The sequence below is a fragment of the Meriones unguiculatus genome, chromosome 5, assembly GCF_030254825.1.
Source record: "Meriones unguiculatus strain TT.TT164.6M chromosome 5, Bangor_MerUng_6.1, whole genome shotgun sequence".
NCBI lineage: Eukaryota > Metazoa > Chordata > Mammalia > Rodentia > Muridae > Meriones > Meriones unguiculatus.
The window spans coordinates 106755311-106783147 of NC_083353.1; the positions used below are offsets into that span (position 1 = coordinate 106755311).

General features: G+C 51.7%; 1 protein-coding gene across 1 annotated transcript; it reads left to right on the forward strand.

Annotated features, from left to right (window-relative positions):
* The first annotated feature begins 432 nt into the window (after positions 1–432).
* Cand2 (cullin associated and neddylation dissociated 2 (putative)) lies at positions 433–27827 on the forward strand. The gene is made up of 15 exons (XM_021641034.2): positions 433–540; positions 6139–6282; positions 6893–7047; positions 7992–8115; positions 10516–10781; positions 12761–12866; positions 13037–13179; positions 14887–15179; positions 16140–16281; positions 16594–18096; positions 19642–19737; positions 22314–22483; positions 24069–24233; positions 25555–25662; positions 26916–27827. The coding sequence occupies exons 1-15, from the start codon at positions 473–475 to the stop codon at positions 27141–27143; spliced, it is 3711 nt and encodes a 1236-aa protein (XP_021496709.1). The 5' UTR covers positions 433–472; the 3' UTR covers positions 27144–27827.
* The last annotated feature ends 10 nt before the right edge of the window (positions 27828–27837 follow it).

The window sequence follows — 27837 nt, forward strand, 5'->3', positions numbered from 1 at the left end:
ACACCCATTCTGACAGCGTGGAGGCCTGCTGTGACTGAACCTTCCACGTGTGACTGGCTACCTTGGGGGCTCAGAGGTCCAGTGAAGGGTGCTTAGACTTGCTTGACGAGCTTTGCTTAACAGCTCCTGTTTCCCGAATGCTTGTAGACGAGAAATTTGGGGCTCAGAGAAGTGTAGCCTGGTAGAACCTAGAACTGCCATCCCATGTCCAAGCACGCGTGAGTGCCGTCGAGCAAACTGAAGGGGTCCACAAGGCAAAACCAGGAGAAGGTGTGGTCAGGGCTTGATGGTGAGCTCCCTGTCTTTGGAGTGTACGAACCCACGCGGAGCAGAATTCTCCAGGAGAAGCCCTTCCCGGGACATGGGCGTGAGGGAGACCGAAGGGGCGTGGCCGAGGGGAGGGGCGTGGTGGAGGGGAGGGGAGGCCTCGCCGCCATATTCGCTCCCGCCCGCAGCCCGCGGAGCAGCCAGGATGAGTACCACTGCCTTCCACATCTCCAGCCTGCTGGAGAAGATGACGTCCAGCGACAAGGACTTCAGGTGCGCCCTGCGGCAGCCCGGGGCTCGTTTTCAGGGGCCTCATCCCGTCCCGACCGCTCCCTACCCTCCCTGGCCCCTTGCAGCCCCCGGCGGGAGCCCCCTCCGGCTTCTTCGCCCGGGCCTGGCTGGGCCTGCTGCCCTGTTGCAACAGCCCCGCCCCCAGCCTCTTCCCGCCTTGGCTGTGCTGGGCTCCCAAGTCCCCCACACTAGGGGCCCCCCAGGCCCTCCAGTGAAGACCCCGTCGTCCTCTCCTTGGAACCCAGTACAGTCCTCCTCTGACCCCCATTGAACTCTGACCTTCACTGAAACAGGCCCCTTCCTAAACAGGGCTGTCCGTTTCTGAAACCCACACTGCCCAGTCGCTAGATTACCCCATTTCTTACAGCCTGTACCCCTTCCAGGTCTCCTAACCCTAACTTTTCGTTCTTTCATCTCTTTCTCTTCATCCCCTCCCACTTCTCCATTCCATATTCCTCATTCCCCCTCCTCTTCCAAGAGGTTAAGTTAATCATGGTGTAGAGCAGGAAGCAAAAGTTGAGCTGAGGGCTACCTATCTCCCTCATTTTCTTTCTTTTTCCCTTCTCTGCAAGTGTCCCAGAAACACAGAAACAGAGATGCCAAGAAGGATGGGAATATCTGGTGCAGCCCCTCATCTTGCAGGGGAAACTGAGGCTCAGTGACAAAAAGGGGTTGGCCCATGGTCCTGTAGCCAGTTCTGTACCCTCAAGTTGACAGGATACTGCACCCACTCTGAGTCCTCTGTCACATTAGTTATTTCTCCTTTTACAAGCAGGGAAACTGAGGTTTGGGGAAATAAAGGGCCGAAGGTAGGACCAAGCAGAGGTGGAGATGTCAGCGAGGTTCTGAATCTAACCCATCAGGGGGGGCCCTGAAGCCTGTCTGTGTGTGAGGTTTACTGTGTCCTGTAAATCCATTCCTCAAAATCTCTCTGCAGCCCCAAGCCCCATGGGGGTAGTAAGGTTTTGTACCCTTTGTACCCTGGCTCCAGATCTTGGCAGCCATCACTTACTGGCTCTGTAAGTGACAGGCGGGCAAATTACTCCACCCCTCCTGAAGCTGAGGCTGCTTACTCTATGTGATTTAGGTACCAGGTAAGTGCTTTGCGAATGGCTGCCCCTGACTGTAGGGAAACGGAGTAGGCCCTAGTAGAGTGTCTTCTGAGCCTAGGTTCTTCCTGTTCTCCAGAGGCCTGGAGGGGCCTTTGGCTTACTCAAAGTCACACGGCCTGCCAGAGCTGAGGGAATGTCCCCTGGGCCTATCAGGGAGTTGGTCGTACCAGCCAGGGCCTGAGAAGCCCTTTAAACCTGTCCCTGCCAGCAGCCTCGAGGACACTTAAAACCAGCTTGAGCATATGAGAATAGTGTCTATTTTTAAAAGTCTGAATACCAGGAGCCTGAATCCCCCAACCAGCTGTCCAGGCACCATGTGGCCCAGTATCCCAGCGTGCTGCCTCTCAGATGACAGGAGCCCATGGCTTATGGTTCCCAGAGAGGAATGACTGACTGGGGTTCTAAGCAAGGGACGGCAAGCCTTGGTTCCCAGTTTTGCTTGGGGCTCAGACTCGGACAGGGAAAACCAGGAACTTGAGAGATCTGGCAGGAATTTACAAATCCTTTTGTGGCGACACAGTACTGTTTGAGGAGGCAGGAGACGCACCTCATGCTGGTCTTCCCTGGTGCCGTGTAACTTCTCAGAGCCTGCCTGTCTCAGATCGATCTAGTAAAAGCCCTAGGGATGCTGTGGGAAAGAGGCAAAGACAAATTCCATTTTATATATGGAAAAACTGAGACTCAGGGTCAAGGAGGCAGCTGGCCAAAATCTGCCCGCTGATAAAGCAAGACAGGTATGTGTCTGTAAAGCCTCACTCTGTTCTGGAGCTCTAGCCTTTCACGTTATTATCACCACCACCCCAGCACCATGGCGTTTCCTCCGAGAGTGGTGTCTGCAGCACTAAGGTGTTTGAAACGCTGAGATTTATTTCTGGCTGTCGATTTCTGGGTTTGGGTTTTCCACAAGGCTGTTTGGCTCTTAGTCTGTGCTTCTCAACCTTTCTAATGCTGGGACCCTTTAATACAGTTCCTCATCCCCCAGCATAAAATTATTTTGTTGCTGCTGCTTCATGACTGTAATTCTGCTACTGTGATGGATCGTAATGTAGATACCTGATATACAGGGTATCTGATAGGTGACACCCCCCCCCCAAAGGGGTTGCGACCCATACCCATACTGCTCTAAGCTCTGTTGAGCATTCACTCTCCTGCCCTCACCCTTCTCCCTTGTCAGACTTGTTCTTTGCTGAGCTTGGAGTGTCGGGGTGAATCTTCTAGGTGCCAAGGGTTTGTGTGCATGCACACGTGTAAATTTGTATGCAAGATGTATGTGTGCAGATTTAAGTATATGTGTTTGTGTGTACCTGTGTGGAAGTATGTGTATTCAGATATGTGTGTATTTGTCTCTGTGTGCGTGTGCATGGTGTCTGTGGGTGTTTTGTATGTGTGTAGGTGTGTTGTATGTCTGTACATGTGTGTGTGTGTATGTCTGTGGCAGTCGTGGTCTGATGAAGTGCCCTCACTCATTGCTGCACAGGAGAGAGGTGCTGTCATGGAGGGGCGCACAGTCCTGAAGTGACCAGTCTAGGGAAACCGTAATGCTTAGGTGTGTGTAGATCACAGTGATCGAGATCATCCCTGAATCAGAAACATTTGCGTTCAACTCTTGCTGGCTGTGCTAGTTGGTTTTTGGTCAGGTTGGCACAACCTGAAGTTGGCTGAGAAGAGGGAACCATAATCGAGAAAATGCCTCCGTGAGATTGACCTACAGATAAAACTGTGCTACATTTTCTTAATTCGTAATCGGCTGGGGAGGGCACAGCCCCTTGTGAGTGATACCAACCCTGGGCAGATGGTTCTGGGGTATATAAGAAAGCAGACTGAAAGAGCCATGGGCCACAAGCCAGGAAGCAGCACTCCTCCATAGCTTCTCTAGGCTTGCAGAGAACCTTTAAACCTCTGTGGCCTGTCTCAGTTCCTGCTTCCAGGTTCCTGCCTTGAGTTCCTGCCCTGGCTTTCTTCAGTGGTGGTCTGTGGTGTGGAAGTGCTAAGCTGAAATAAAGCCTTTCTTCCCCAACTTGCTTTGGGCCATGGTGTTCATCACAGCAGTAGGAATCCCGCCAGAGGCAGTGAGTGAATAAGAGTTTGACAGGAACATTGTCATCTGGGCCCTGTGCAACAGAACTTCAGAAAGGCTCCAGAGCAAATACCTTTCACCTTCAAGCACCTGGGTGGTAGATGCAATGGCAAGAACACCCTCCTCTCTTCCAGCTCAGCTTCCTGCCTTTTCTCAGTAGCTTCAAGCTGATCTAGCTGTTAAAATTAAGAAATGGTGGCAAGGACAGGGTCCCTCTAGGCTCTGTGGGCTGCCATGACATCAAACAGCAGGTCTGGGCTGGCAATGTGAGGCTTGGGACCCCACTCCAGTGGTGTCAGATTTTACCCTAGGAGACTGGGACAGGAAGCTGCCTTTCTTTGGACTCCTCTTTATAGCATTTCTCCTGCCCTGGCTCATTTTCCAGGTGCTAGCAAGAGCTAGCAAGCATGGTGACCTGTGGAAATAAGTGCACTGGAGAAAGGGCACATGACTTCTGTAGTTACTGTGCTAGGTAGAGACTCAGCCATATTTAGAGCTTCTATCTCCAGGAGAGAAGTCATTTTAATGGCGTTCAGATCTTGATGAGTGAATCACCCTGGGGAAAGCGTGTTTGCAAGCTGCACACAGCCTGAGGACAGCCAGCTAAGTCTTCTGCTGTATCCTATTCATTTTAGCAGGAGTGATGGCTTGTGAGGCCCCTTCAGCCCCATTCTCTGTTGCCTTCTGACTTGAACTCCCGTTGCCAGCCAAATGCTCAGGACAGAGCTACAGGTCTTTTCCAGAAGGCCTCAAAGACCCTCTTGCCTGGGGGCTCTGAAGCCCTTGGCTCTGCTCCTATGGCTAAGGAGTGTATTGGTAAGCTGTTGGCTCCTTCAAAATATGCCAGATACCCGTCGGTGTGGCTTTTAAAGTGTTCATGACTAGCCAGGCATAGTGGCCAGTGACTGTAATTCTAGCACTTGAGGCAGGGGGGTTTTCATGAGTTTGAAGCTACAAAGTGAAACCGAAACCAAAACGAACAATTAACCAGGGTTGTGACCCTGAGCACCACCTAAGAACTTGGAAATACACGTTCTTAGACCAGAACGTCTCCCTGTGTGCTGAGGCTGCAGCAGGGTTTGCTGTGAGGAACAAGCCCTGTGGATGAGGGGTACACATTCAGAGTGCTTGCAAGGGGAAGGGTGTCTCAACAGAGTGCATCTGTGCATCTAGAGGTGCTTCTTTTCCACACCTGACTCTGCCAGGGTCTGTCTCACACTCGGGCATCCGCAGGCCACCTGTTACTATGAGATGTGAATGACATATGGCATTTACTGGGTGTGTATTGTGGAGCCTGCAATGCTATAATCTAGAGTCCAACTCTAATTCACACTTGTTTTCTTTTTTCCCCCTAAATTTAAAAAGATTTATTTTTTAAGGGGGCTAAAGAGATGGCTCAGTGGTTGAGAGCACCGGCCGTTCTTCCAGAGGACCCAGGTTCAATTCCCAGCACCCACATGGCGTTGTACATCTGTAACTCCAGTTCCAGGGGATTGGGCATACCCGCAGGCAAAGCACCAATGTACATCAAATAAAAAAATAAATAAATTATAAAAAGGAAAAAAAGGATATTTTACAAAGATATTTTTATTTTCTGTGCATGAGTGTTTATACTGTGTATACAATGCCCATGGAGGACCGAAAAGAAGGTCAGGACCTGGAACTAAAGTTACAGGTGGTTGTGAGTCATCTGTTGTGGGTGCTGGGAACCAAACCCAGTGCCTCTGAGACAGGGTTTCTCTGTGTAGTCCTGGCTGTCCTGGACCTCACTATGTAAATCTTCCTGCCTCTGCCTCCCAAGTGCCGGGATTAAAGGTGAACCCACCATCGCCTGGCTAGCAAGTGCTCTTAGACACTGAGCCACCCCAGCCCATCCATCCTCACTTTCCAAACAGGTAAGCTAAGGGTTAGGGAGGGCAAGTGACTTGCACAGATTCTCATTTTCCACGTGGCAGTGGCAGGAGCCCCTCCCCCCAGCCCCCAGGCAATGAGCATTTAGCCCAGTGGTTCTCAACCTGTAGGTCGAGCCCCCTTGGAGGGTCTCATATCAGGTATCTCGCATATCAGAGATTTACATTTTTGTCCCTAACAGTAGCAACCTTACAGTTGCGGAGTAGCGATGAAATAATTTCATGGTTGGGGTCACCACAACATGAGGAACTGTGCTGCAGCACCAGGAAGTGTAAGAGACACTAATTTAGCCTCTGTTTCACCCTCCCACCCTCTAGGAGTTGGTCTAGTTGAGGTGTCTCTGCCCACAGCCCTGGTTACCCACCTGCCTTTGAACCCTTGCCCCGAGGTTTACTTCTGGGGACCTCCGAGATAGTACACCAATCTGTCAGGGCCTAGAAGCTGCTGGACAGCCCTCTCTCTCCCTCACCCCAACACCAGGTTCATGGCTACCAGTGACCTGATGTCAGAGCTGCAGAAAGACTCCATCCAGCTGGACGAGGACAGTGAGCGCAAGGTGGTGAGGACTGTGCTGCGCCTCCTGGAGGACAGGAGCGGGGAGGTGCAGAACCTGGCCGTCAAGTGGTGAGTGCAGTGGGCGTGACTGGAGGGCGGGCCATCGCTCCTAGGATACAGCCTGTGAGAACCAGCAGGCAGTTCTTGGGCCCACCGCAGGGCTGGATGGCGCCTAGCCCGCGTCCCTCAGAGGTAGACCCTGCCCCATGAGTTCAAATCTAAGTTCGTGAGAGGTGATCCAGGAAGTGGGAAGGGAAGTAAAGAAGAGGGTGGGGAAAGAAAGCCTGCAAAGGGGGTTCCGTACCCTTGACAGGTCCCCAGGTGACGATCTGCCACCAGTCTTTGAGAAATGAGGCTCCAGATCTCAGGATGGTGACCAGCAAAAGCAAGTGGAGACCAGTTAGTCGTGCATTGGAAGACCTCACCTAGAACCTCTGGGATGGCCCAGCAATCTGTTTAGTAATCCCCTGGGGGATGTGACACCAGCCCAGGTGTCACTTTGGGGCACTGTGGGGCTTTGGGTGAGATGCAAATCACAGGCTTGAGGGTGCATTCCTTTCCTAGCAGAAAAGGGTCCCCTGTTGAACTGAGGTTGAACTTGAGAGGACCACAGCAAGCAGCCTGACGTAAGGCATGCCTGGGTCTTTTGGACACTTCTCCTTTCTTTCCTCTGTCTCAGCCTGGGCCCCCTGGTGGGCAAGGTGAAGGAGTACCAAGTGGAGACCATTGTGGACACCCTCTGTGCCAACATGCGGTCGGACAAGGAGCAGCTTCGTGACATCGCTGGCATTGGCCTGAAGACCGTCCTCTCGGAGCTGCCTCCAGCCGCCACAGGTACCCAGGCCCTGGGCTATGTCTCAGATACTAGGGTCAGGTCATTCCTCTCTGGGAAGCCCACACCTGTGTTCGAGGTGTGGCTCCTGTGTGCTTTCTGTTTTACCTCACACAGTGCTTACACCTACATTGAATATCGTTTCTATTAAAGGCACATACCTTTAATCCCTGCACTCTGGAGGAAGAGGCAGTATGAGTTTGAGGTTAGCCTGACCTGTATAGTTCCAGGACAACCAGGGCTGAATAGTGAGACATAAGAAATAAAAAGGACTCAGAGAAGCTGTTGTCCCTGTGTGGTAAGGAATTCAGACCCAGATCAGTTTAAAATCATGGCTGCCTGTTTGTTAGGAATGCTTCCAGCCACAAGAACGAGAACTCACAGCAGCTTAAAGACCTGCCGTGATCTCTGAACTGCCGCTGCTGCTCCTCCTCCTCCTTTTCTTCCTCCTCCTCTTCCACTTCCTCCTTTTTTTCTGGTGGTAGTGCTGGAGATCAAACGCAGGGGCTTACATGTGCCAGGCCTAGCCACCTCCATTCTTGTAGCAGTTGTTCTGTAAGTCATCCTGACAGGGTCTCATTCTTCATCCACGTTCACTCCCCTTTGTAAGAAAAGACACTTTTTCCCAATGGATTCTATTCCACTGGACAAGCTGTGCCACCTGGCCATCGCTAGCAGCAACGGTCTGGGAAAAGAAGTATTTAATGCTTTCCTCTCCCTGGTGTAAGTTTGTGAGCCAGCCAGCCGCTCAGCGTTGGTTTGTCAGCTTCCCTAGCGGATTCTTGTAGTTGTTCCTTAGGACCTTGAGACCTTCAACCACCAAAGCCCAGGCCTTCTTGGACCACCGACTTCTGGGGGTTGTGGGCTCAGGAACACAGCCATGGCACAGGCATGCCAGAGTTGGGAGCTGCCTTTCCAGCCCAAGGCCCTCTCATGCCCTTCACAGGCTCAGGGCTGGCTATCAATGTGTGCCGCAAGATCACAGGCCAGCTCACCAGTGCCATCGCCCAGCAGGAGGACGTGGCTGTGCAGCTGGAAGCCCTGGACATCCTCTCTGACATGCTGAGCAGGTGAGCAAGGCCACTTTGGGCAAAACAGGTGGACAGGCAGGATTGAGAGGAGTGGCCTGAATGGCAGGCCCTGTGCTTACGATGCCTTAGTTGCCTAGCAGCTGTGCAAAGAAAAACAACAGTGTCACACTATAGAGCAGGCTCTGGGAGGTCATTAGTCCAGGGTCACACAGTCAGTAAGCCTCCCGTGGCTTGTGCGTTTGCTCTGGGGGCAGGAAAAATCAGGTGCTAGCCTGGCAGTGGGCCTGCATTGCTCCTGGGGAGGGATTCACAGGCAGGTAGGCAACTGAATATAATATTTGAGTGATTAGGTCAAGTGCAGGGCCCAAGCTCAAAAGACCCCAGCGTAGCTGCAGGACAGGGTCCTCTTAGTAGCTGAGGCTTCAGGGGGCCTGAGTAGCATCACAGAGGGAAGAGGCAGGAGAAGATTGTGGAAAGTTTCAGGTTTAGGGCTCAAGGAGACACTGATGCAGATTGTTCTTCTGATTAAAAGATTAAAGGGCTGGAGAGATGGCTCAGAGGTTAAGAGGACTGGCTGCTCTTCCAGAGATCCTGAGTTCAATTCCCAGCAACCACATGGTGGCTCACAACCATCTATAATGAGATTTGGTGTCCTCTTCTGGCGTGCAGGTGTATGCAGATAGAACATTGTATACATAATAAATAAATGTTAATAATAATAATAATAAAAGCTTAGAAGGGCTGGTAGCACACATTTAGTCCCAGCTTTCTGCAGACAGAGGCAGGCAGATCTCTGTGAGTTCGAGGCCAGCCTGGTCTACAAAGAGAGTTCCAGGACAGGTAGGGCTACACAGAGAAACCTTGTCTCAAAAAACAAAAGATTAGAAGCATTTTCAAGGTGTGGAAAGACAGCAGAATTCAGGCCTGTGTGGCAGAGTGGGGTCCCTTAAAGGTTTCAGAGAAATTGAGAGGTTCTGTGCCATGTGGGTGATAATAGTCCATAGTCGATGTTTGTAATCAGGCCATCTGTGGGGGTCTGGGGGGTCTTAGATTTGAAGGATGGAGTGACCTTCAGGGAGTGGGGAAGGGGGACTCATTATTGACTAATATGTATGCATCATACAGGGGTTAGGCTGGGGCCTACACAGTGTCAGCTCATGTGACCATGACCTGAGCAGCCTCTGTTCTGGGCTCTAACAGACTTGTGAAGCTGGTGTGCAGTGACGAGGCTGGAGGGCTAGGCAGGAGCCCAAGGACACACCCATGGCTTCCCTTGCTCTTTCCTTCTATAGTCTGGACAGGCAGGCTGGATAGGAGTGTCTTTGTTTTTATATTTGTGGTAGCATTGAACCCAGAGCTTCACTCATGCTGGGGAAGACTCCACCACTGAGCTACGTCTCTAGCCCTTATTACTTTTTATTTCTGAGACTCCATCTGTCAGAGTTGCTCAGGAAGGCCTTGAAATCACTCTGTGGCCAGACTGGCCTTAAACTTTAATCCTTCTGCCTCAGCCTTCCTAACAGGTGAGGTTGTAGGCCTGTGTCTCCAGGCCTGGCTTGGTTTCCATGGGTTGTCTGAAGAGGTGGACTCCACAGGGTCTGGAGTGGACAGCCTAGAGGATGACCCTACAGGTCTGTTTTAGGAACCAGGAGATAGAGGATTGGGGTGCTCTGGGAGCCAAGGATGACAGTAGGAGGTGATGTTAAGTTTGTGGTGCTTGGAAGGTACCCCTCAATCATGAGCTTCAAGGGCCTAGACCCTGTCACACAGTAGATGAATAAACACAGAAAGAATGCAGCAGAGTGACCTGGGCTGGACACAGGACAGAGAGGGCATGGAGGAGAGCAAAGCAGGAAAAGCAAGGCCTTCGAACACTGGGATCGAACTCACCCAAAGCTGGTTTGGCAGTGGGGAAGGAACTCGGGCTACAGAGAGCCAGGTTCTGCCTTTGGAAACACTATCTGAGGACTGCCTCTTAAAAGAGTTCAGAGCTCAGCTTCTCCACAGGACACTGGGGAGCCGTGGTGGGATTAAGGGAAGAGTGATCGAGTCTGTTAGATCTTGTACCATTCAGTCTCTGTAAGGAGGGTAGACTTGTGGAGATGGATCTTAAGGCAGACCTCAGGTTCCCAAGAATTGGGAACATTCTCACTGGAGCCCCCATACCCAGCCCATTCCTCCTGGAGCTGAGAGATTGGACACCTGGGCCCAGGTCTAGGACTTAGGATGTTGACTGAGGAGCCTTCAGAAGGAAGTCTCTTTCCAATTACTTTCCTGAAGTGAGTAGTTCGGTCACTCCTCACGGTTGGAGGGGTTCCTTGCCCCTTCCCAGGGGTCTTTGAATATCATAAGTAGGAGGTACTAGAGAGAATGGGGCTGCAGATGCAAGCTGCCTGCGTGAGGTGCCTGGCCTAACATTTCCTCCCGTCCTGTCCCCAGGCTAGGTGCCCCACTGGGCACCTTCCACGCCAGCCTGCTGCACTGCCTACTGCCCCAGCTGAGCAGCCCACGCCTGGCTGTGCGCAAGCGCGCGGTTGGGGCGCTCGGTTACCTAGCAGCCACCTGCAGCACGGACCTCTTCGTGGAGCTCGCTGACCACTTAGTGGACCGGCTGCCCGGCCCACGCGCGCCCGCCAGCCCCACAGCCATTCGTACCCTGATCCAGTGTTTGGGCAGCGTGGGCCGCCAGGCAGGCCACCGCCTAGGTGAGGGGTCTGGAACAAAGCTCTGGGTAGGACCTGGTGGGTGGGGGCAGGGGTTGTGAGCCTAGCAGGAGCATAAACATGCTTTCCTTTTCCTGGTCTTATGTCTCTTGCGTGTGGTCTTCTGGGAGTGACTTCTGTGACCTGGAGGTTCAGGATAGTCCTTGCAAGTCATTATATCAAACCCTTATATAGAATGCGTTCGAGCTTTCTGCTTTCACAGGCAGGAACCTGTGAGCTAGGTTTGGAATCTTTCCGTTTTTATTAAGAATAATAGATCTACAGTTAGCCACACTGTTTAAAGTGTGCGCCATCCGTTTTTATTAAGAATAATAGATCTACAGTTAGCCACACTGTTTAAAGTGTGCGCCACCACACACCTGTGAACTCACGTCACAGTCAAAACACTCAGCATTCCCACCATGCCTCCCCCAGTCTCCCAATTTCCATCCCTGCCTCTGCCTTTCCTCAGATAGCCACCTCACACTTCATCAGATATGATGTTAGCCACAGACACCTTAGGCAGGTGTTGCAAATTAGAACAAGACTGTGAGAGTAGATGGGGATAAATAGCATAGACCAGCCCTCCTATCTCCTGGCTCCCACCCTCAGCAGCTTCTCCTTGCCTAGCATGACTCTGGAAAAGAGGCTGAATGAATGTTGGGCTCATGTTTGGTTGGGCAGGAAACTGAGGTCCCAAGGACCCAGAAAGGTGTATAAAGGAGTGTCTTGGAAGATGGAGAGATGGCTTAGTGGTTAAGTGTGTTTGCTGCTCAGTCATGAGGACTAGAGTTCAGGTTCCAACATCGGCATCAGGCTGCCAACAAATGCCAGTAATTGTAGCTCTAACAGACCTGACACCCTCTTGCCGTCCTCAGGCAACTTACACATACATATACACATAAATAATAAAATACACTTAGAAGGGATGTCTCCTGCTTAGCATGTTCCTTCGTGCAGAGTTGGAAGGGGGTGGCTGAAAGAGGGCTAGGCTAGTAGATCCACTCAGGAAATAGTCCTCATCTCAACCTCTGGGTTGAGACCCCTTTGCAGGTAGAATGACTTTTTCACAGGGGTCACCTAAGACCATTGGGAAACACAGATATTTACATTATGACCCGTAACAGCGAAATCACAGTTATGAAGTGGCAACGAAACTAATTTTGTGGCTGGGGCCACCCAGCATCAGGAAGGTTGAGAACCACTGTTCTAAAGCCTGGGGACCTGACAGACACCTCTCTTGCTCTCTTGCAGCTCACACCTTAGTGTAGGAATAAGGCACAGCCCTCATAGTGACTGAAACATACAAGCCCCATCTGTGCAAGGACCAGGCCTCAGCTTTACCTGCATCATTGCTCACTGGTTTCTGTAAAAGTACAGCCTGCCTATGCCTGCCCTAGCTCCTGAATGATGACACAGAGACCTGTTATATATATTAAAAAGCTTCAGCCGCTATAACTGGGCAGATACTGAGCTGTTCTAACCCGCCGATGCTGGCCTGTTATACTTCCTAGCCACCTTAGTCTCACCCCGGCTCTTCTTTCTCCATCCCTGTAGTGCCTCCTCAGATCCCACCTGAGACCCTCTGTCTCTCCCTTCCTCCCACTCCTCTTCCTTGCCCCTCCTCCTCCCTTCCCTTCTTTGCCCAGAAGTCCTGCCTTATCCTCTCCTGCAACACGCTAAGGCAGAAGATGCTTCATAATAATGACAATGCTGAAGTCCCTACTGCAGCCAGATCTCTGGGTGCAGAAATCAGCATTTGAATACACAGGGCACACAAACATCCTCCAGCAGGTTTCCACACCATTACAATTAGTCTTTGCCAGAGGCCCGTAGCCCCATGACACACAGGTAGCAACCAGGCAGATCCCCTCAGCTTGCCTCTAAATTCAGTCAGCCCTGCAAGGGCAGAGTTGAGCTGAGGTTACAGGCTGGTGACTGAGGGAAGGTCTGTGTACTTCGGTGACCCTTTGGCTCTGCAGGGGCCCACCTAGACCGCCTGGTGCCCTTGGTGGAGGAGTTCTGCAACCTGGATGACGAGGAGCTGAGAGAGTCCTGCCTCCAGGCCTTTGAGGCCTTCCTAAGAAAGTGAGTGTGCAGCTGCACCAAAAGACAGGCAGGGGAGCTTTATGGGGCGTTGGTAGGGATGAGGAGACAGAATGCCAGCCTCAAAACGGTTGGCTCTCGGGATGTTTTTAGATCCTACCCTTGCTCTGTCATACTGGGATCCAGTGAGGTCTCCCCTCCTTGTCCCTCAGGTGTCCCAAGAAGATGGACCCTCATGTTCCCAATGTGACCAGTCTCTGCCTCCAGTACATGAAGTATGACCCCAACTACAACCATGACAGTGACGAGGATGAAGAGCAGATGGAGACTGAGGACAGTGAATTCAGTGAGCAAGGTAGGTGGAGAGCCTGTCGTGAGGGAAAGCAGGGCAGGGTGGCCAAAGCAGCGGCTCCATCAGGCCTGCCTGGATGGATGTTGCTCTTTTCTAGCTGTGAGGAAGGCAGTGTAGTCGTCCTGTCTGCCTGCCCAGTTAAACAGCTGGGACCAAAACTACTTGGGGAAAGAAACTGGATGCTTACGTATCAAGTGTTATGTATTTAGGGTGACTTAAGGCCGGGAATGGGATGCGTAGAATATGTGTGACTACCCTCAGATGCTCCCACAAGTCCCAAAGGACACTTCTCGCTTCCTGAGCAGCCACTGGTATTCTAAGCCCTTCCCTTCGCATTCCTCATAGTGACCCTGAAACCTAGAGGGAATCATACTCCTATTTCAGACAGGGAAGCAGAGGAAACATCCAGAAATGACATAGCCAGGACTAGGGACCAGCTCTGACACTTTCCACCTTCAAGCTACTATTTTTATAAGTGGTTTTCAGGGTGATGCTTTCAGTCCAGTGCCAAAGCTAGAGGAAGAATGATGGGCAGTCTTGGAGGAGACAAGTCCAGATGGGGGTTCAGTGGCTTCTTCTCTGAGGTCCTTTCTTGGGGTCCTCTCCATCACTCAGATTTTGTAAAGGCAAGGTGCACATGAAGCCTAGGGGCTTCGGGCCCTGTGGGGACCTGAAACAAAATCAGATAGGCATTCTGGAGCCTTGAATGCTAAGCCAGGAGCTGAGTACTTTCTTAACAGTAGTAGAGAGCTAGGGATTTTCTTGAGGGGTGGCACAGGGTCAGTTAAAGGAGATATGTGCTGAGCTGACCAGTGGGCACTGCCTACTGCATCTTGTCCGGATTTCTTTGCTTTGTGAGTCTTACTTGACTATGGAATGGCAGTAGGAACACCTGGTCTCAGATCCAGGATGAAGAGGGGTACCTGTCACCTCTGAGTCTTACATTCTTCCCTCGTGAGGTGGATGGGGTTGTTCCCTGAGGAGGTCTCTTACCCTCTCTGAGCCTTAATCTTAAGGTCTGTAAAATGGGGCCAGTAGCTCCTTTGTTCTCATAGGTTGTGATCTGCAAATTCTCAGGCTTATAGAGCAGAAGGCCTCACATATCCGTTCTTTCTTTGGTGTTTGTCTCTCTGAACACCTTTGAGATCAGAGCCTGTGATTGACCAGGACTGGGTTAGCACCGAGGCCACAGGAAGGCTGCCTTTCTCTTTGAAAATCCCGTAAATGAAAGGGCCAGACCTGAAGCCAGAGGATGGACCTGAGCCCAGAGAGCTTCTCCGTGTCTCCACTGCAAACTTGGAGGCCATGTCATTCATTTTAGAAGAGGGCAGTGTCTCACTAAGTATTCCATGCTGGCTGAACTTATGATCCTTCCATCCCACCTCTCCAGTGCTGGGATTAGAGGCCTGAGTCAGTGTAGCAGTCCATTTTCTTCCTTGATGTAGTCAGACAAAGATCTGGAGGCAGGAAGGGCTATGACTGACGTGTAGGCAGTCATACAGTGGATCAAGCCACTTCTTGTCTCTTGATCCCAGTTCTGTTCTCTGTGATGGGGAATGGTCCTTGCCCCACAAGAGAGATTGTGCACCGAAGGGTGCAGTGCCATCCTGGGCACCCCACAGTGTTCACTAAGGGAGCTGGCATTCCCATTGATCAGAAGGTGAAGCCCAGGGCAGGGCTGACCTGAGTCACGGCTCTGTGTGTCCCCAGAGAGTGAGGACGAGTACAGTGACGATGAGGACATGAGTTGGAAGGTGCGCCGAGCAGCAGCCAAGTGCGTGACGGCCCTGATCAGCTCTCGGCCCGACCTCCTGTCGGACTTCCACTGCACTCTGGCACCAGCACTCATCCGCCGCTTCAAGGAACGGGAAGAGAACGTCAAGACAGACATCTTCGGGGCTTACATCATGTTGCTGCGACATACACGGCCCCCTAGGGGATGGCTGGAGGCTGTGGAGGAGCCCACCCAGACTGGCAGCAACCTCAACATGCTTCGGGCACAGGTGGGCTGTGTTCTTACCCACCCTCCTTCCGTTCTTCCTCCCCACTCCCATCCCTTCACTTACTGAGAGAGGTGGTGTGAGCACCTTTCTGTGCCCAGCCTGGGTGTTCAGATGGACCCCTGCTTCATCCTTGGTCCTGGGATAGGGAATACTGAGGAGAAGGGAACTTTTACATCTCTGTACAGTTATGGTTGAAGTCCTTACTGGCTTGAAGTCGTGAATTTGCTGTTAGTATAATAATGCCAGAGCCTATGTCCCTCTAAGAAAAGAGGCTTACTTAGCTCAGGTTTGAAACACAGAGTCCAAAAAGCATGGTCCCTGCCCTGGTGTGGATTGCTTTAGCTGTGTGACATCTTTGCAGATAGCATGAAAATACAGAAGAGATCCCATGGCAGGCAGAAAGCCAGAACAGTGAGGGCTAAGCTCTTATTTTATATTAAATCTGTCCAGGAGAATTATTTCGTCCTTTTTTAGTGACTTCATGATAATGCCACCTTTTAAAGGTCCCTCCTCTTCCTAGTACCACCACCACACTGAGGACCAGGCTTCTAACATGTGAGTCCTTATGGGACACAAGCTTTATCCAAACCTTAGTATATGCCTAGGCTGAGTCACTAGGTAGTTGGGAAATGTGCCAGCTGGATCAGAGATAGATTAGGGTGGCACTAATGCCACTGGATTCAGGGGTAGATGGGGAAATTATCTAGGTAAAGAGAAGGGACCACGTGCTGAAGACAGCTAGGCTCTGCTTCCCCTTTATAGAGGTAGAGGTGACAGCCAGGCTGCTGGGTCACCTCAAGCCTGACAGTTCCTGTCCTCATTTACAAAATGGAGGCAGCCATCACTGGCTGCAGATTCTGAATCAAGTGACTAGTGGGGACTGGTGGGCACTGAGGTGTCTTTGTTGGAATCCTCCTTGGGGAGGCCTGGCTGGATCTTGATCTCCCCACCTGCCCACAGGTGCCCATCGTGATGAAGGCCCTGCAGCGGCAACTTAAGGACCGGAATGTTCGGACCCGCCAGGGCTGCTTCACCCTCCTCACTGAGCTGGCAGGGGTCCTCCCTGGCAGCCTGGCAGAGCACATGCCTGTGTTGGTGTCAGGTAGGCTGGGCTGCAGCTGGCTAGCTGTTTTCGGGGCTGCTTCCACACCCCCTATCTTGAACCCTCAATCCCTGAGAGGCCAGATAATATTTCTGGGCTCGCCCTGTGTGATGATGGCCCATGGTGGTCCCTCCCCCACCACAGAGAGAACAAGGCTGCTTCCAAGCTTAAGGTGAGTTCTGGCCTTGTTTCCCTCAGCTCTGGTGGCCTCTGGAAACTTCTGTCTGGAAGCTTTGGGTGCTTTGGTCCGGTGCACATGCCTCCTCAGACTGAGCCAGGCTGAAGAGCCCTAACCTTGGTTCCTACCCACAGGTATTGTCTTTTCACTGGCCGACCACTCCAGCTCCTCCACCATTCGGCTGGACGCCCTGGCCTTCCTGCAGGGGCTTCTGGGTACGGAGCCAGCTGAGGCCTTCCACCCACACCTGCCCACGCTCCTACCACCTGTGATGGCTTGTGTGGCTGACCCTTTCTACAAAGTGGCAGCCGAGGCCTTACTGGTGCTCCAGGAGCTGGTACGGACACTGTGGCCACTGGATAGTCCCCGACTGCTGGACCCTGAGCCATATGTTGGAGAGATGTCCACAGCTATTCTGGCGCAACTCCGTGCCACTGACCTGGACCAGGAAGTGAAGGAGCGGGCCATCTCTTGTGTGGGCCACCTTGTGGGTCACCTTGGTGACCGGCTTGGAGACGACCTAGAGCCCACCCTCATGCTTCTCCTGGACCGCTTACGGAATGAGATCACCCGGTTGCCTGCTGTCAAGGCACTGACGCTGGTGGCTATGTCCCCACTGCAACTTGACCTGCAGCCCATCCTAGCCGAGGCCCTGCCCATCCTGGCCTCGTTTCTGCGCAAGAATCAGCGGGCACTGCGGCTGGCCACCCTGGCTGCCCTGGATGCTCTGGCTCAGAGTCAGGGCCTCGGCCTGCCTCCGCCTGCCGTCCAGGCTGTCCTGGCTGAGCTGCCTGCTTTGGTCAGCGAGAACGATATGCATGTGGCCCAGCTGGCTGTTGACTTCCTCGCCACGATGACCCAGGCCCAGCCCGCCTCTATGGTCAAAGTCAGTGGACCTGTCCTGGAGGAGCTGCTGCGGTTGCTGCACTCGCCCTTGCTGCCTGCTGGGGTGCTGGCAGCCACTGAAGGCTTCCTGCAAGCCCTGGTGGGAACCCGCCCTCCGTGTGTGGAGTACTCGGAGCTCATTAGCCTGCTCACTGCACCTGTTTATAACCAGACTGGGGATAAAGGGCCCGGCCTGCACAAGCAGGTGTTCCACTCACTGGCCCGGTGTGTGGCTGCCCTCTTGGCTGCCTGTCCTCAGGAGGCTGCAGGCACTGCCAGCCGCCTGGTCTGTGACGCCAGGTCACCCTACTCAAGCACAGGAGTCAAAGTCTTGGCATTCCTATCCCTGGCTGAGGTGGGCCAGGTGGCTGGGCCAGGCCCCCAGAGGGAGCTGAAGACCGTGCTTCTGGAAGCCTTGGGGTCTCCCAGTGAGGACGTGAAGGCTGCAGCCGCGTATGCCCTGGGCCGTGTGGGTGCTGGCAACCTGCCTGACTTCCTGCCCTTCCTGCTGGCACAGATAGAGGCGGAGCCCCGGCGGCAGTACCTGCTGCTGCATGCACTCAGGGAGGCCCTGGGGACTGCCCAGCCCGACGACCTGAAGCCCTATGTGGAAGATGTGTGGGCGCTGCTCTTCCAGCGCTGTGAGAGCCCTGAGGAAGGCACTCGGTGTGTGGTGGCTGAGTGCATCGCCAAGCTAGTGCTTGTGAACCCTCCCTTCCTCCTGCCTCGATTCCGGAAGCAGCTTGCAGCAGGTAAGGAAGGGCACAGTGGCCCAGGTTGGCCCAACACGAGGCAGGTGGTTGGTCCCCAAGCATCTGTACAACTCATGCAGATCATTGGAGAGGGGAGTCACATGTCTGTTAATCAAGAAAACGAAGCCAGATAGAAATGTACAGGCTTCCTTTTGCTTGGTCTCTGGGGTAAAGGGATAAGGAGTTTTTGGTTTTTCGTTGTTTGTTTCTTGAAGCTTTACCTAGTTTATGTTAAGGGTGTTTTGTCTGTACCTACGTCTATGCACCGTGCACATGCATTGCCCTTAGAGGCCAGAAAAAGGCATCAGATGCCCTGGAACTAGAGTTACAGACAGCTGTGGCCTGCCATGCGAGTGCTCGGAAACAAACCCATGTCCTCTGCAAGAGTGGCCAGTGCTCTTAGCTGCTGAGCCACCTCTCCAGCCTTAGGGGACAGGGTTTTTGATGTGCTCCTACCTCAGACAGACCTTTCTCACCCAAGGGGACTGCAATCACAGATTTAACTCACTGGGATCAAAAATATCCCAGGAAAATATTGTGCCTGTCCTGAACATACGAAAACTTTTCTTGTCTTTATTTCCTTTTTCAAAAATTATGTGGCTCGGCGGTTAAGAGCACTGACTGTTCTTCCAGAGGACCTGGGCTCGATTCCCAGCACCCACATGGAAGCTCACAACTGCCTGTAACTCCAGGGTCCAACACCTTCACACAGAATACATGCAGGCAAAATATCAATGCACATAAAAATAAATAAAAACAATTAAAAATTACGTGTGTGCGTGCTGTCATGGCATGCACATAGAGGTCACAGGACAACTTATGGAAGTCAGTTCTCTCCTTCTGTCATGTGGCTCCCAGGGCTTGAACTCAGGTCATCAGCCTTGGTAATAAGTGCAAGGGCCATCTTGCAAGCTTTTTTTCCAAAACAGGATAGATTCAATATAGACTCTCTATGTTGTTGACGTGTTTATGACATTGTGACTTGAGTTCTTTGGGGATCCCATTGGCCTCCAGCCTACCAACAGCTCCCCTGGCCTTTGCTGTGTGGCCTTAAATGTGAGCTTGGCCTCTCTGAGCCCCTCTTTCCTGTGTAAAACACAGACCAGTAGTCCTTCATAATTCTGTTTGTTTTTGAGGCTACAGAGGGATTCACTTTGTAGCCCAGGTTGACCTTGAACTCCTGAAGATACTCCTGGGTCCTTATAACGACAGGTCAGCACTGCCACACCTTCATTGCTTTTATTTTCATTTTGCTATTGAATGGAAAAGATGTCTGAAGAATGCAGTGTGGTCTCAACCCAAGGAGGACTTTTCCGCCAGGTCCTAGGGTTCTGTTAGCACCTGTAGGGTGTGCCAGGACCCAGCCACTTACTCTTCTAGCTGCAGGAGGAAGACCTGGGCAGATTCAAGGCTGCCATGGGGAACAATCATAGGGACTTCCTGAGAGAAGCTTGTTTCTCAAGTAGGGAGAGAATATACTGTGTTTTGATGACTTCAGGCCTGTAGGTTGTCCCCTGCCCCATGCTGTCGCCTCTTGTCTTGTAGGTCAGCCTTATACCCGGAGCACGGTCATCACTGCAGTCAAGTTCCTCATCTCCGACCAGCCACACTCCATCGACCCCCTCCTGAAGAGCTACATTGGTGGGTGTCCCCCATTCCTTGTCTTGACTGCAGTTAGTACCCCTCACCCTGGGTCTGGAGCACGGCTAGGACATCTTACAAATTAGCCAAGGGGATCAGACTCAAAAGCAACTCCCTGTGATGGGCAGCAGGATCAGACCCTTGAGTGAGGCGATATGCCTTCAAATCCTTGTGTCCCCACCAAGGCTCTGGCAGGCCTCAAAGGCCCTTTCTTACTGATGAGTCTTGCCTCCTCATCTGTCCAGTGTGTGCGAGAAGCTTGCTGGGTTGGGAAGTGCCCTCTAAATGCACAGAGGATGAAAAACAAGCTGGAGCTGCTGAGCCCCCAAATGATCAAGTCTGAGGGAGCCCTTCTGGAGGGGCCTTCCCAGGGTAGGCCAGGCCCTCCCTTGGAGCCTCCTGCAGGACCAGGCTTTTTGTCTTCAAAGCCCAGTGCCATTCCAGAGTCAGCCCTCCTCTCCCAGCAGGCAGCCCATGAATGTAGAGGGAGGCCGGAGTTTACCTTGCTTTGGCTTTGAAGACTGACCCGTAAGTAAGTGAGGACAGACCATTTTGATCTCAACCGTAAAATGGAATGCTGACACACAAGCAAAAGCACTGTGGCAGGCCAGAGGGCCAGTGGCATGACTACGCTTGAGCTGGAAAACGTATCCTTGCTGCAGTCGTCTCATGGCCTGACCTCGAAGGCAGATTCCCGGCCTTGATGAGCTGCCATGATTGTGTGTCCAGAGGCCCCCTAGTGCGCTCTAGGTTTTGCCTAATTATGATTTGGTTTGATTCTTCTTTCCTTCTTTTTCTTTCTTTCTTTTCTTTTCTTTCTTTCTTTCTTTCTTTCTTTCTTTCTTTCTTTCTTTCCTTCTTTCCTTCCTTCCTTCCTTCCTTCCTTCCTTCCTTCCTTCCTTCCTTCCTTCCTTCCTTTCTTTCTTTCTTTCTTTCTTTCTTTCTTTCTTTCTTGCCATGATTGTGTGTCCAGAGGCCCCCTAGTGCGCTCTAGGTTTTGCCTAATTATGATTTGGTTTGATTCTTCTTTCCTTCTTTTTCTTTCTTTCTTTCTTTTCTTTTCTTTCTTTCCTTCTTTCTTTCTTTCTTTCTTCCTTCCTTCCTTCCTTCCTTCCTTCCTTCCTTCCTTCCTTTCAAGATTTATTTATTTATTATGTATGTAATGTTCTGTCTGCCTGTACACCTGCACGCCAGAAGAGGGCACCAGATCACATTATAGATGGTTGTGAGCCACCATGTGGTTGCTGGGAGTTGAACTCAGGACCTCGGGAAGAGCAGCCAGTGCTCTTAACCTCTGAGCCATCTCTCCAGCCCCTTGTTTGATTCTTATTATTGTTTTGATTCTTATTGGTTTGTGTGTGTGTGTGTGTGTGTGTGTGTGTGTTTAAGATTTGTCTTATGTGGAGTAGTGTTTCACAGAAGACATCCTCTGGGCCACGTGCATGCCTGGTGCCTGTGGAGGTCAGAAAAGGACATTGGATCCCCAGAAACTGGAATTATGGGTGATTATGAGCCATCACGTGGGTGCTGGGAACTAGGGTCCTCTGCAAGAACAACCAGTGCTCTTAAGTGCTGACTCATCTCTCTGGCCCTCCAATCTGGTTTGTTTTTAGAAACAGAAGTCGTATAGCCCAGGCTGGATTCAAATTCATTGTATATGAGCATGACCTTGAACTCCTGATCTTGCCTTTATCCCCCAAGTGCTGGGATTACAGGCAGGTGCCGCCATCCTTAACATGTTTGATCCTCAGTTTTGAGCTTCGTGGGTCGGGTACCATGAGAAGCCCTTGGATAACACTCACCAGTTAATTCTCATCGCCCCAGCCTGGTCAAGAGCACTGGCCCCATTTTACAAGTGAGGAAACTGAGTCCCAAGAGAGGGTTCATACTTGTCCAGTCCCTAGGCTGTGTTCTCACAGAAGCAGGAAGGACCATAAAAACCAGCATAGCACCAGGCAGGCCCCAGGTCCGACTGCTAGAAGAGGGTAGTACATCAGGGGTCACATGACAGCAGCATGCCTTGTGGCTGGTGAAGGTCACTCTGGTCATGTACTGCAGTGTAGGTTCAAGTTTCTGTACTCTATTCTTCTGGACGCGGCTCAGTAGTACAAGTGCTCGGCATGTGCAAGGCCCTGGGCTCCGTCCTTGGCACTATCCCACATAAATAAAACATGGGCCAGATTCCCAGAAGGCCTGCCTGCTCAGGAGCCGTGGCAGGCTAGCGCTTCAGACCCCTTCCTACAGGCGGCACTCCTTGTCATCCCCAAGGCTAAGGCAGGAAGATGACAGAGCTGGTGCTGTTCAGTGAGGACCTGACTCAGAATAAAACTGTCTCCTGGCCAGCTCTCAGCCCCGCGCTTCAGTTGCTCTCCTGTCTTACTCCTAAAAGTTCTGCCAGGAGGTCAAGGCGGCCTAAGCCCACCCTTCATGGGAAGGCAGGCATTCTTAGGTGGACTGTGAGGGTGTGTGTCTGCCCTTCAGCCTGTGTGACTCACAGTGCCCAGGTCTCCAGGTCCAGCGCAGAGGCGGCTTTGTGTCCTGCTTCTGTGACCTTTTTTTGTTTTGTCACTCTGCAGCAGAGTTCATGGAGAGCCTGCAGGATCCAGACCTGAATGTGCGCCGGGCCACACTCACCTTCTTCAACTCAGCTGTGCACAACAAACCGTCACTGGTCCGGGACCTGTTGGATGAAATCCTCCCCCTCCTCTACCAGGAGACCAAGATCCGCCGGGACCTCATCCGAGAGGTATGGGGCGGCATGGACACCTGGCATGGCCTAGTGCCTTGTTAGCTGTCCCCTTGAGCCTCCTGTTCCTTGCTGGCAAGGCTCACTGAAGACTAGGAATGAAGCTTACACAGGCACCAGGGCTGCATGGCCCCAGTGATGTCACGCCTCTCCACTGCCCAGCCTTGGCCCAGCCTGGGCAACCCTTTAGTGCCCTGAGTGTCATTATCCCCTAGAATAAGTAAGAAGAACTCTGGGCCACAGGGATGTGCCCTAAGCACTTGGAGCAGCTCTGGTGCTCATGGCACATGTTCAGTGTGGGCATCCTGGTCCCCAGTGTGATACCACCTGTGACAGGTCCTGTTTAAAATGCAGGCACCCCACAAATACTATCTGAAACTGTCTTCGGGCATATGAAGAAGGCGCTTATTGGACATAAATGGAGTCTATAATTGGTCCCTTCCCCAAGACGTCTCTTTGAATGTCCAAACATACCACAATCCAAACAGACTCAACGCCCTGAACCTCCAGTCTCAGGCACGTGGGGTTATTGGGCTGCAGCGTCAGCCACTGTTGATGCTCAGCCAGAGTCTCAAGTCCTGGGACTCAAACAGCTACACCCTCCTTGGCTTCTGTCACCAAGGTGTCCAGCCTGGCCTCCAGGAGAGAGGTGGTTAGGAGAGCCAGGTTGGTGGAGAGAGTTAAAGGGGCAGAGCTCTCTCCCCTTGCATGTGTCTCTTGAATGCTGAGATCAAAGGTGTGTGCTACTGTACCTGGACATCAGAGTTCTGGAGGCCCAAAGCCCAGTGTCTGCCCCTGAGCTAAACCAGGCTGTCTACAGGGCACCACACTGCCTCCTGCAGGCCCTATGACACCAGCATTTCTGGTGGAGCCATTACACCAAGCTCTGCCTCTGTGGCCACAGGGCATGGTTCTTACCTGTGTAGTCTCTTCAGTTGGGTTTTGAGGCTGAAACTTTACTGTTAGACGCCAGACCTCATGGTTAAAAGATTCAGAGTTTGGTTAAAAGACCGAGTCTGGTTCTGCCAGTTATCAGCTGTGTGTCCTTGAGCATGTCAGATTACCTCTCTGAGCCTTAGTTTCCTTGTATGTTTAGTGGGCTTGATAATAGCACCTTCTTCCTGAGGGTTTCGATTTTTTCTTACGTAATCTAGGCTGAGAATGACTCTGAATTTCTGCTTCTTCGCCTCCTGAATGCTGGGGTTACAGATGTGCCATCGTGTTGTTTATTCAGTGTCAGAGATCAAACCCTGGTCTTTGTGTACTGGCCAAGCACTCTACCCTCCAAGCCATAGGCCCAGCCTTCCTAAAGTGTCGGAGTCCAGCAGAGGGTACAGCTCAGCTTAGAACATGTGCTTCAGTGTGCAGGAAATCCTCTACATGCAAATCCCCCCCAAGGGCCTGACACTCTCTGCCTGCTCAGTGTGTATGACAGTCTGGAGACAGGATGCTGCAGGCTGAGCTGAGTCCCAAGGCTTGAACATGTGAGGTGTGCCTTGGGGCCAGAATGCAGTGCTGAGCAGGTGGAGTGAGTTGCAGAGGGAGGGGCTCTGCACCCCAAAAACCTCGGTCCTTCTTTCTGCAGGTGGAGATGGGGCCCTTCAAGCATACCGTAGATGACGGGCTAGATGTGAGGAAGGCCGCCTTCGAGTGCATGTACTCCCTGCTGGAGAGCTGCCTGGGCCAGCTGGACATCTGCGAGTTTCTGAACCACGTGGAGGATGGGCTGAAGGACCACTATGACATCCGGGTAGGCGGCTCAGAGCAAGGGGAGCCAGGCACCACGAGGCTCTGGCCTGTTCTTCCCACCATCTTGTACCCATGAAGGCAGCTGTGCTGCTTCCTGTCAAGAACAAGGAACTGGCTGGGCAGTGGTGGCACACACCTTTGATCCCAGCACTCAGGAGGCAGAGGCAGGTGGATCTAACTAAATAAATAAATAAAAGCCAAACAAACTACCAAACAAAAAAACTCAAGGAACTAGGTCTCAGATGTTTCCCAGGGCATGCACTCTGGGCACACTAGATCCACGTCTTCTGTAGTGTTCAAATGGCTTAAGCCGTTTTTGTTTTGTATTAATTTGTTTTATTATGTTACCAACATTTAAAAATCAAGAGATTCTACATGAAAAACGGTTGTTTCTTTTGAAAACAACCCATAATACTAGGTAAGTTCCCACATTGCCATTGTATTAGTCTGTTTTCTGGTTATTGTTGTTGTTATTATTATTAGTTTTGTTTGTTTGTTTGTTTTGTTTTGTTTTAGACAAGGTTTCTCTTATAAAGCACTGGCTGTCCTGGAACTCATTATGTAGAGAAGGCTGGCCTTGAACTCACAGAGTTCCACCTGCCTCTGCCTCCTGAGTTCTGGGATTAAAGGCATGTGCATCCCCACACCTGAACTGTGTTTTGTTGCTATTAAAAAAATAACCTGTGGCTGGATATTCTTAAGGAGAGGCCTATTTAGACCTTTTATAAAGGCTCAGAACCTGGCATTGGCATCTACGTGGCTCAGGTGGCATTGCAATGGCAGGCACCTGCAGACATTCACATAGTAGAGTCAGGCAGGAGGCATGCTCATTTTATCATTTACTTTTATGGGAACTCAGGTCCTCTGAGGCCTAAATTAACCCCTTCCAGCCATACCCTCTCCAGTGACCTAGCCACCTCCTGCTGAAGGTTCCATCATCTGTCAGCATCGCTATCCTGGAATCAAGCTTCTAGCCCACGGGCTTTTGTGATACACCCGCAAGCCTGTCTAAACTTCAGCATGTCCAAGCCCATGTCAGTGGGAGCTGAGGAGCTGTTATGTTCCGTGGCAGAGGGAACTGCCCCTCCTATGCCTTTTGTTATACGGCCATCCCTACACAGCTAAGAGTAGCTGGCAAGATGCAGCCTCATGATCTTTATCCCCCATAATAGAAAACTGAGACCCAGAGAGGTGGGAGCCTTGGGCAGGGCTCTGGCAGGACTTGGTTGTGGGTTTCTGGGGTGCAAACCTCCACTTCCATTGGGTCTGCTGCTCTGTGTGGGTGCTGTTTCACCAAGAATTCTATTTGCTTCCTTGGGCAGATGCTGACCTTTATCACGCTAGCCCGGCTGGCCACCCTTTGTCCTGAGCCTGTCCTGCAGCGGGTGGACCGCCTCATGGAACCACTCAGAGCCACCTGTACTGCCAAGGTAAGCCCTGCCTTGCCACGCCTGGGCCCTGGAGCCCCTGTCAGGTTTGTTTAGTCACCACTCACTACCGTGTGCACTACAGTGGTAAGCTGACTGTTGCCCTAGGTTCTCTTGTAGCCCGGGTCTCCATAGTTTCCCAGGCTGTGATTCCTTCATTAAACACTTCCTGGGTGTTGGGCTGGGAGAGGGATACAGGGTACAGTGCTGTACATGCTGGCTTCCCCACTCAGTCTGTGCAGATCTGAGCTGGGGAGCTAGGCCTGACTCCTGGGGTTGACTGACTGACTGATTGGCTGCTGCTGGTCAGAGTCACCGCTTATACGGAGTGTCTCAAGTCTTGAGGAAACCTGGGGTAAAGGCATCATGTAATGTTGGGAACAGCCCGACAAACTCCTGGTCACACTAAAGACCTTTTAAAGAACATGCGCATGTGTGCCTGCAGGCATGCATGTGTGTTTGCAAATGTGTTGTTTCTGTGGAGGCCAGAGGTGGACTTCAGTTGTCTTCTTTGAAGACCAGGCTGGCCTGGACTCACAGGTATCTACCTGCCTCTGCTTCCCGAGTGTGGGGATTAAAGTGCGCCACCAAGCCTGGCTTGTTTTTTTGTTTTTTTTTTAAGTACTTCATCAGCTGACCCATCTCCCTAGTTCCCTATCTGAGTTTTGAAAGAATTAGATTTAGCCAGAAAGAGGACCAAGAATTCAAGATTTCAGTCTTTAGGAGAGACACTCAGAGTAATGGTTTCGTTGTCCTTTACAAAAACAATCTGTTCCCCAGGTTGACCTCAAACTATTTAATGATCTCAAGTGATTCCTTCCTCTGTCTTGTCTTCCACATATTTGAAACTATAGACTTGTGCCAACAGGCCCAAATTGTTTTTTTTTTTTTTTTTTTTTTTTTCTTTTTTGTGTGTGTGTTACAGGGAACACAGACCCTCCTGTAGCCCAGGCTGGCTTGGAGCTCAACATATAGACAAAGAAGACTTGAATTTCTGGGTGTGCCACTATACCATATTTGATGTGGTGCTGGGTCAGGCCCCTTTTCCTTGCTGAGGACATCAAACCCAGGGCTTTGTGCATGCCAGGTGCATACCAAATGAGCCACATACCCAGCCCCAAAGTTGTGATTTTTCAAGTAGCAACACATTAGCAGAGAAAATGAAATCTGATGTGGATCAGATTGCGATTATGCCTTCATTAAACTGAAACCTGTGTTTAAAACAGGCTTAATCAGGACACTATCTCCCTCTGCAGGTCAAGGCTGGTTCTGTGAAGCAGGAGCTGGAGAAGCAGGATGAGTTGAAGCGCTCCGCAATGCGGGCAGTGGCTGCCCTGCTGACCAACCCTGAGGTCCGGAAAAGCCCCAGCATGGTTGACTTCTCTGCCCAGATCCGATCCAACCCAGAACTCACCGCCCTCTTCGAGAGCATCCAAAAAGACTCAGCGTCCGGCCCCAGCGTTGATTCTATGGAACTCAGCTAGCTGTCCAACAAAAGCTTCCTCTTCTACCCCCATAGGCCTTCTTGGCCTCTGCTGTCCTTCCAGTCAGCCTCAGTGCCTTTGCTAGGGCCCCTACTCAGCCCTAGTGCCCGAGCTGGGCCCTTTAACTCAGGACAGTCCTTTACAGTGGGGTAATGCTCCACCAACCTTACACCGCGCCCCTTCAGTGTCTAGAACCCAGCACTGGTCTGCCCGAGACCAGAACCCAAGCAGGGGGTTGGCTCCCTGCTTCATTTGCTTTGGACTCCAAATCTCAGACATTAGCTCCCTGGCCATGGCTGGGGCTGTGTAGAGCCTGTGCAAGCTCTGGGCCTAGGCCCAAGAGAACCAGTTTATACTTCCTGAAACTCAAATCCCTTTCTTAATTAGCAGAGTAGGAACTGTTTACAGGGAAGATGGTGTGTATCATTGGGCAGGCTCAGGCCACTATTTGAAAGCATCTCTAACCTCACCACCCAGGTGTAACGGTTTGTACTCTTCCCAAGGTGTGTAGTTTGTACTGAAAATGACAGGCCAGGTTTTGTTTTTCAAGACATTTCTTTGTAGTCACAGTTGGCCTTAAACTCAGAGATCCACCTGCCTCTGCCTCCCTGAGTGCTGGAACTAAAGGAGAGCACCACCACCGCCAGTTTTGTGATCTGAGTTAATAAAGAACAGATGAAGCTCTCTGCTCATG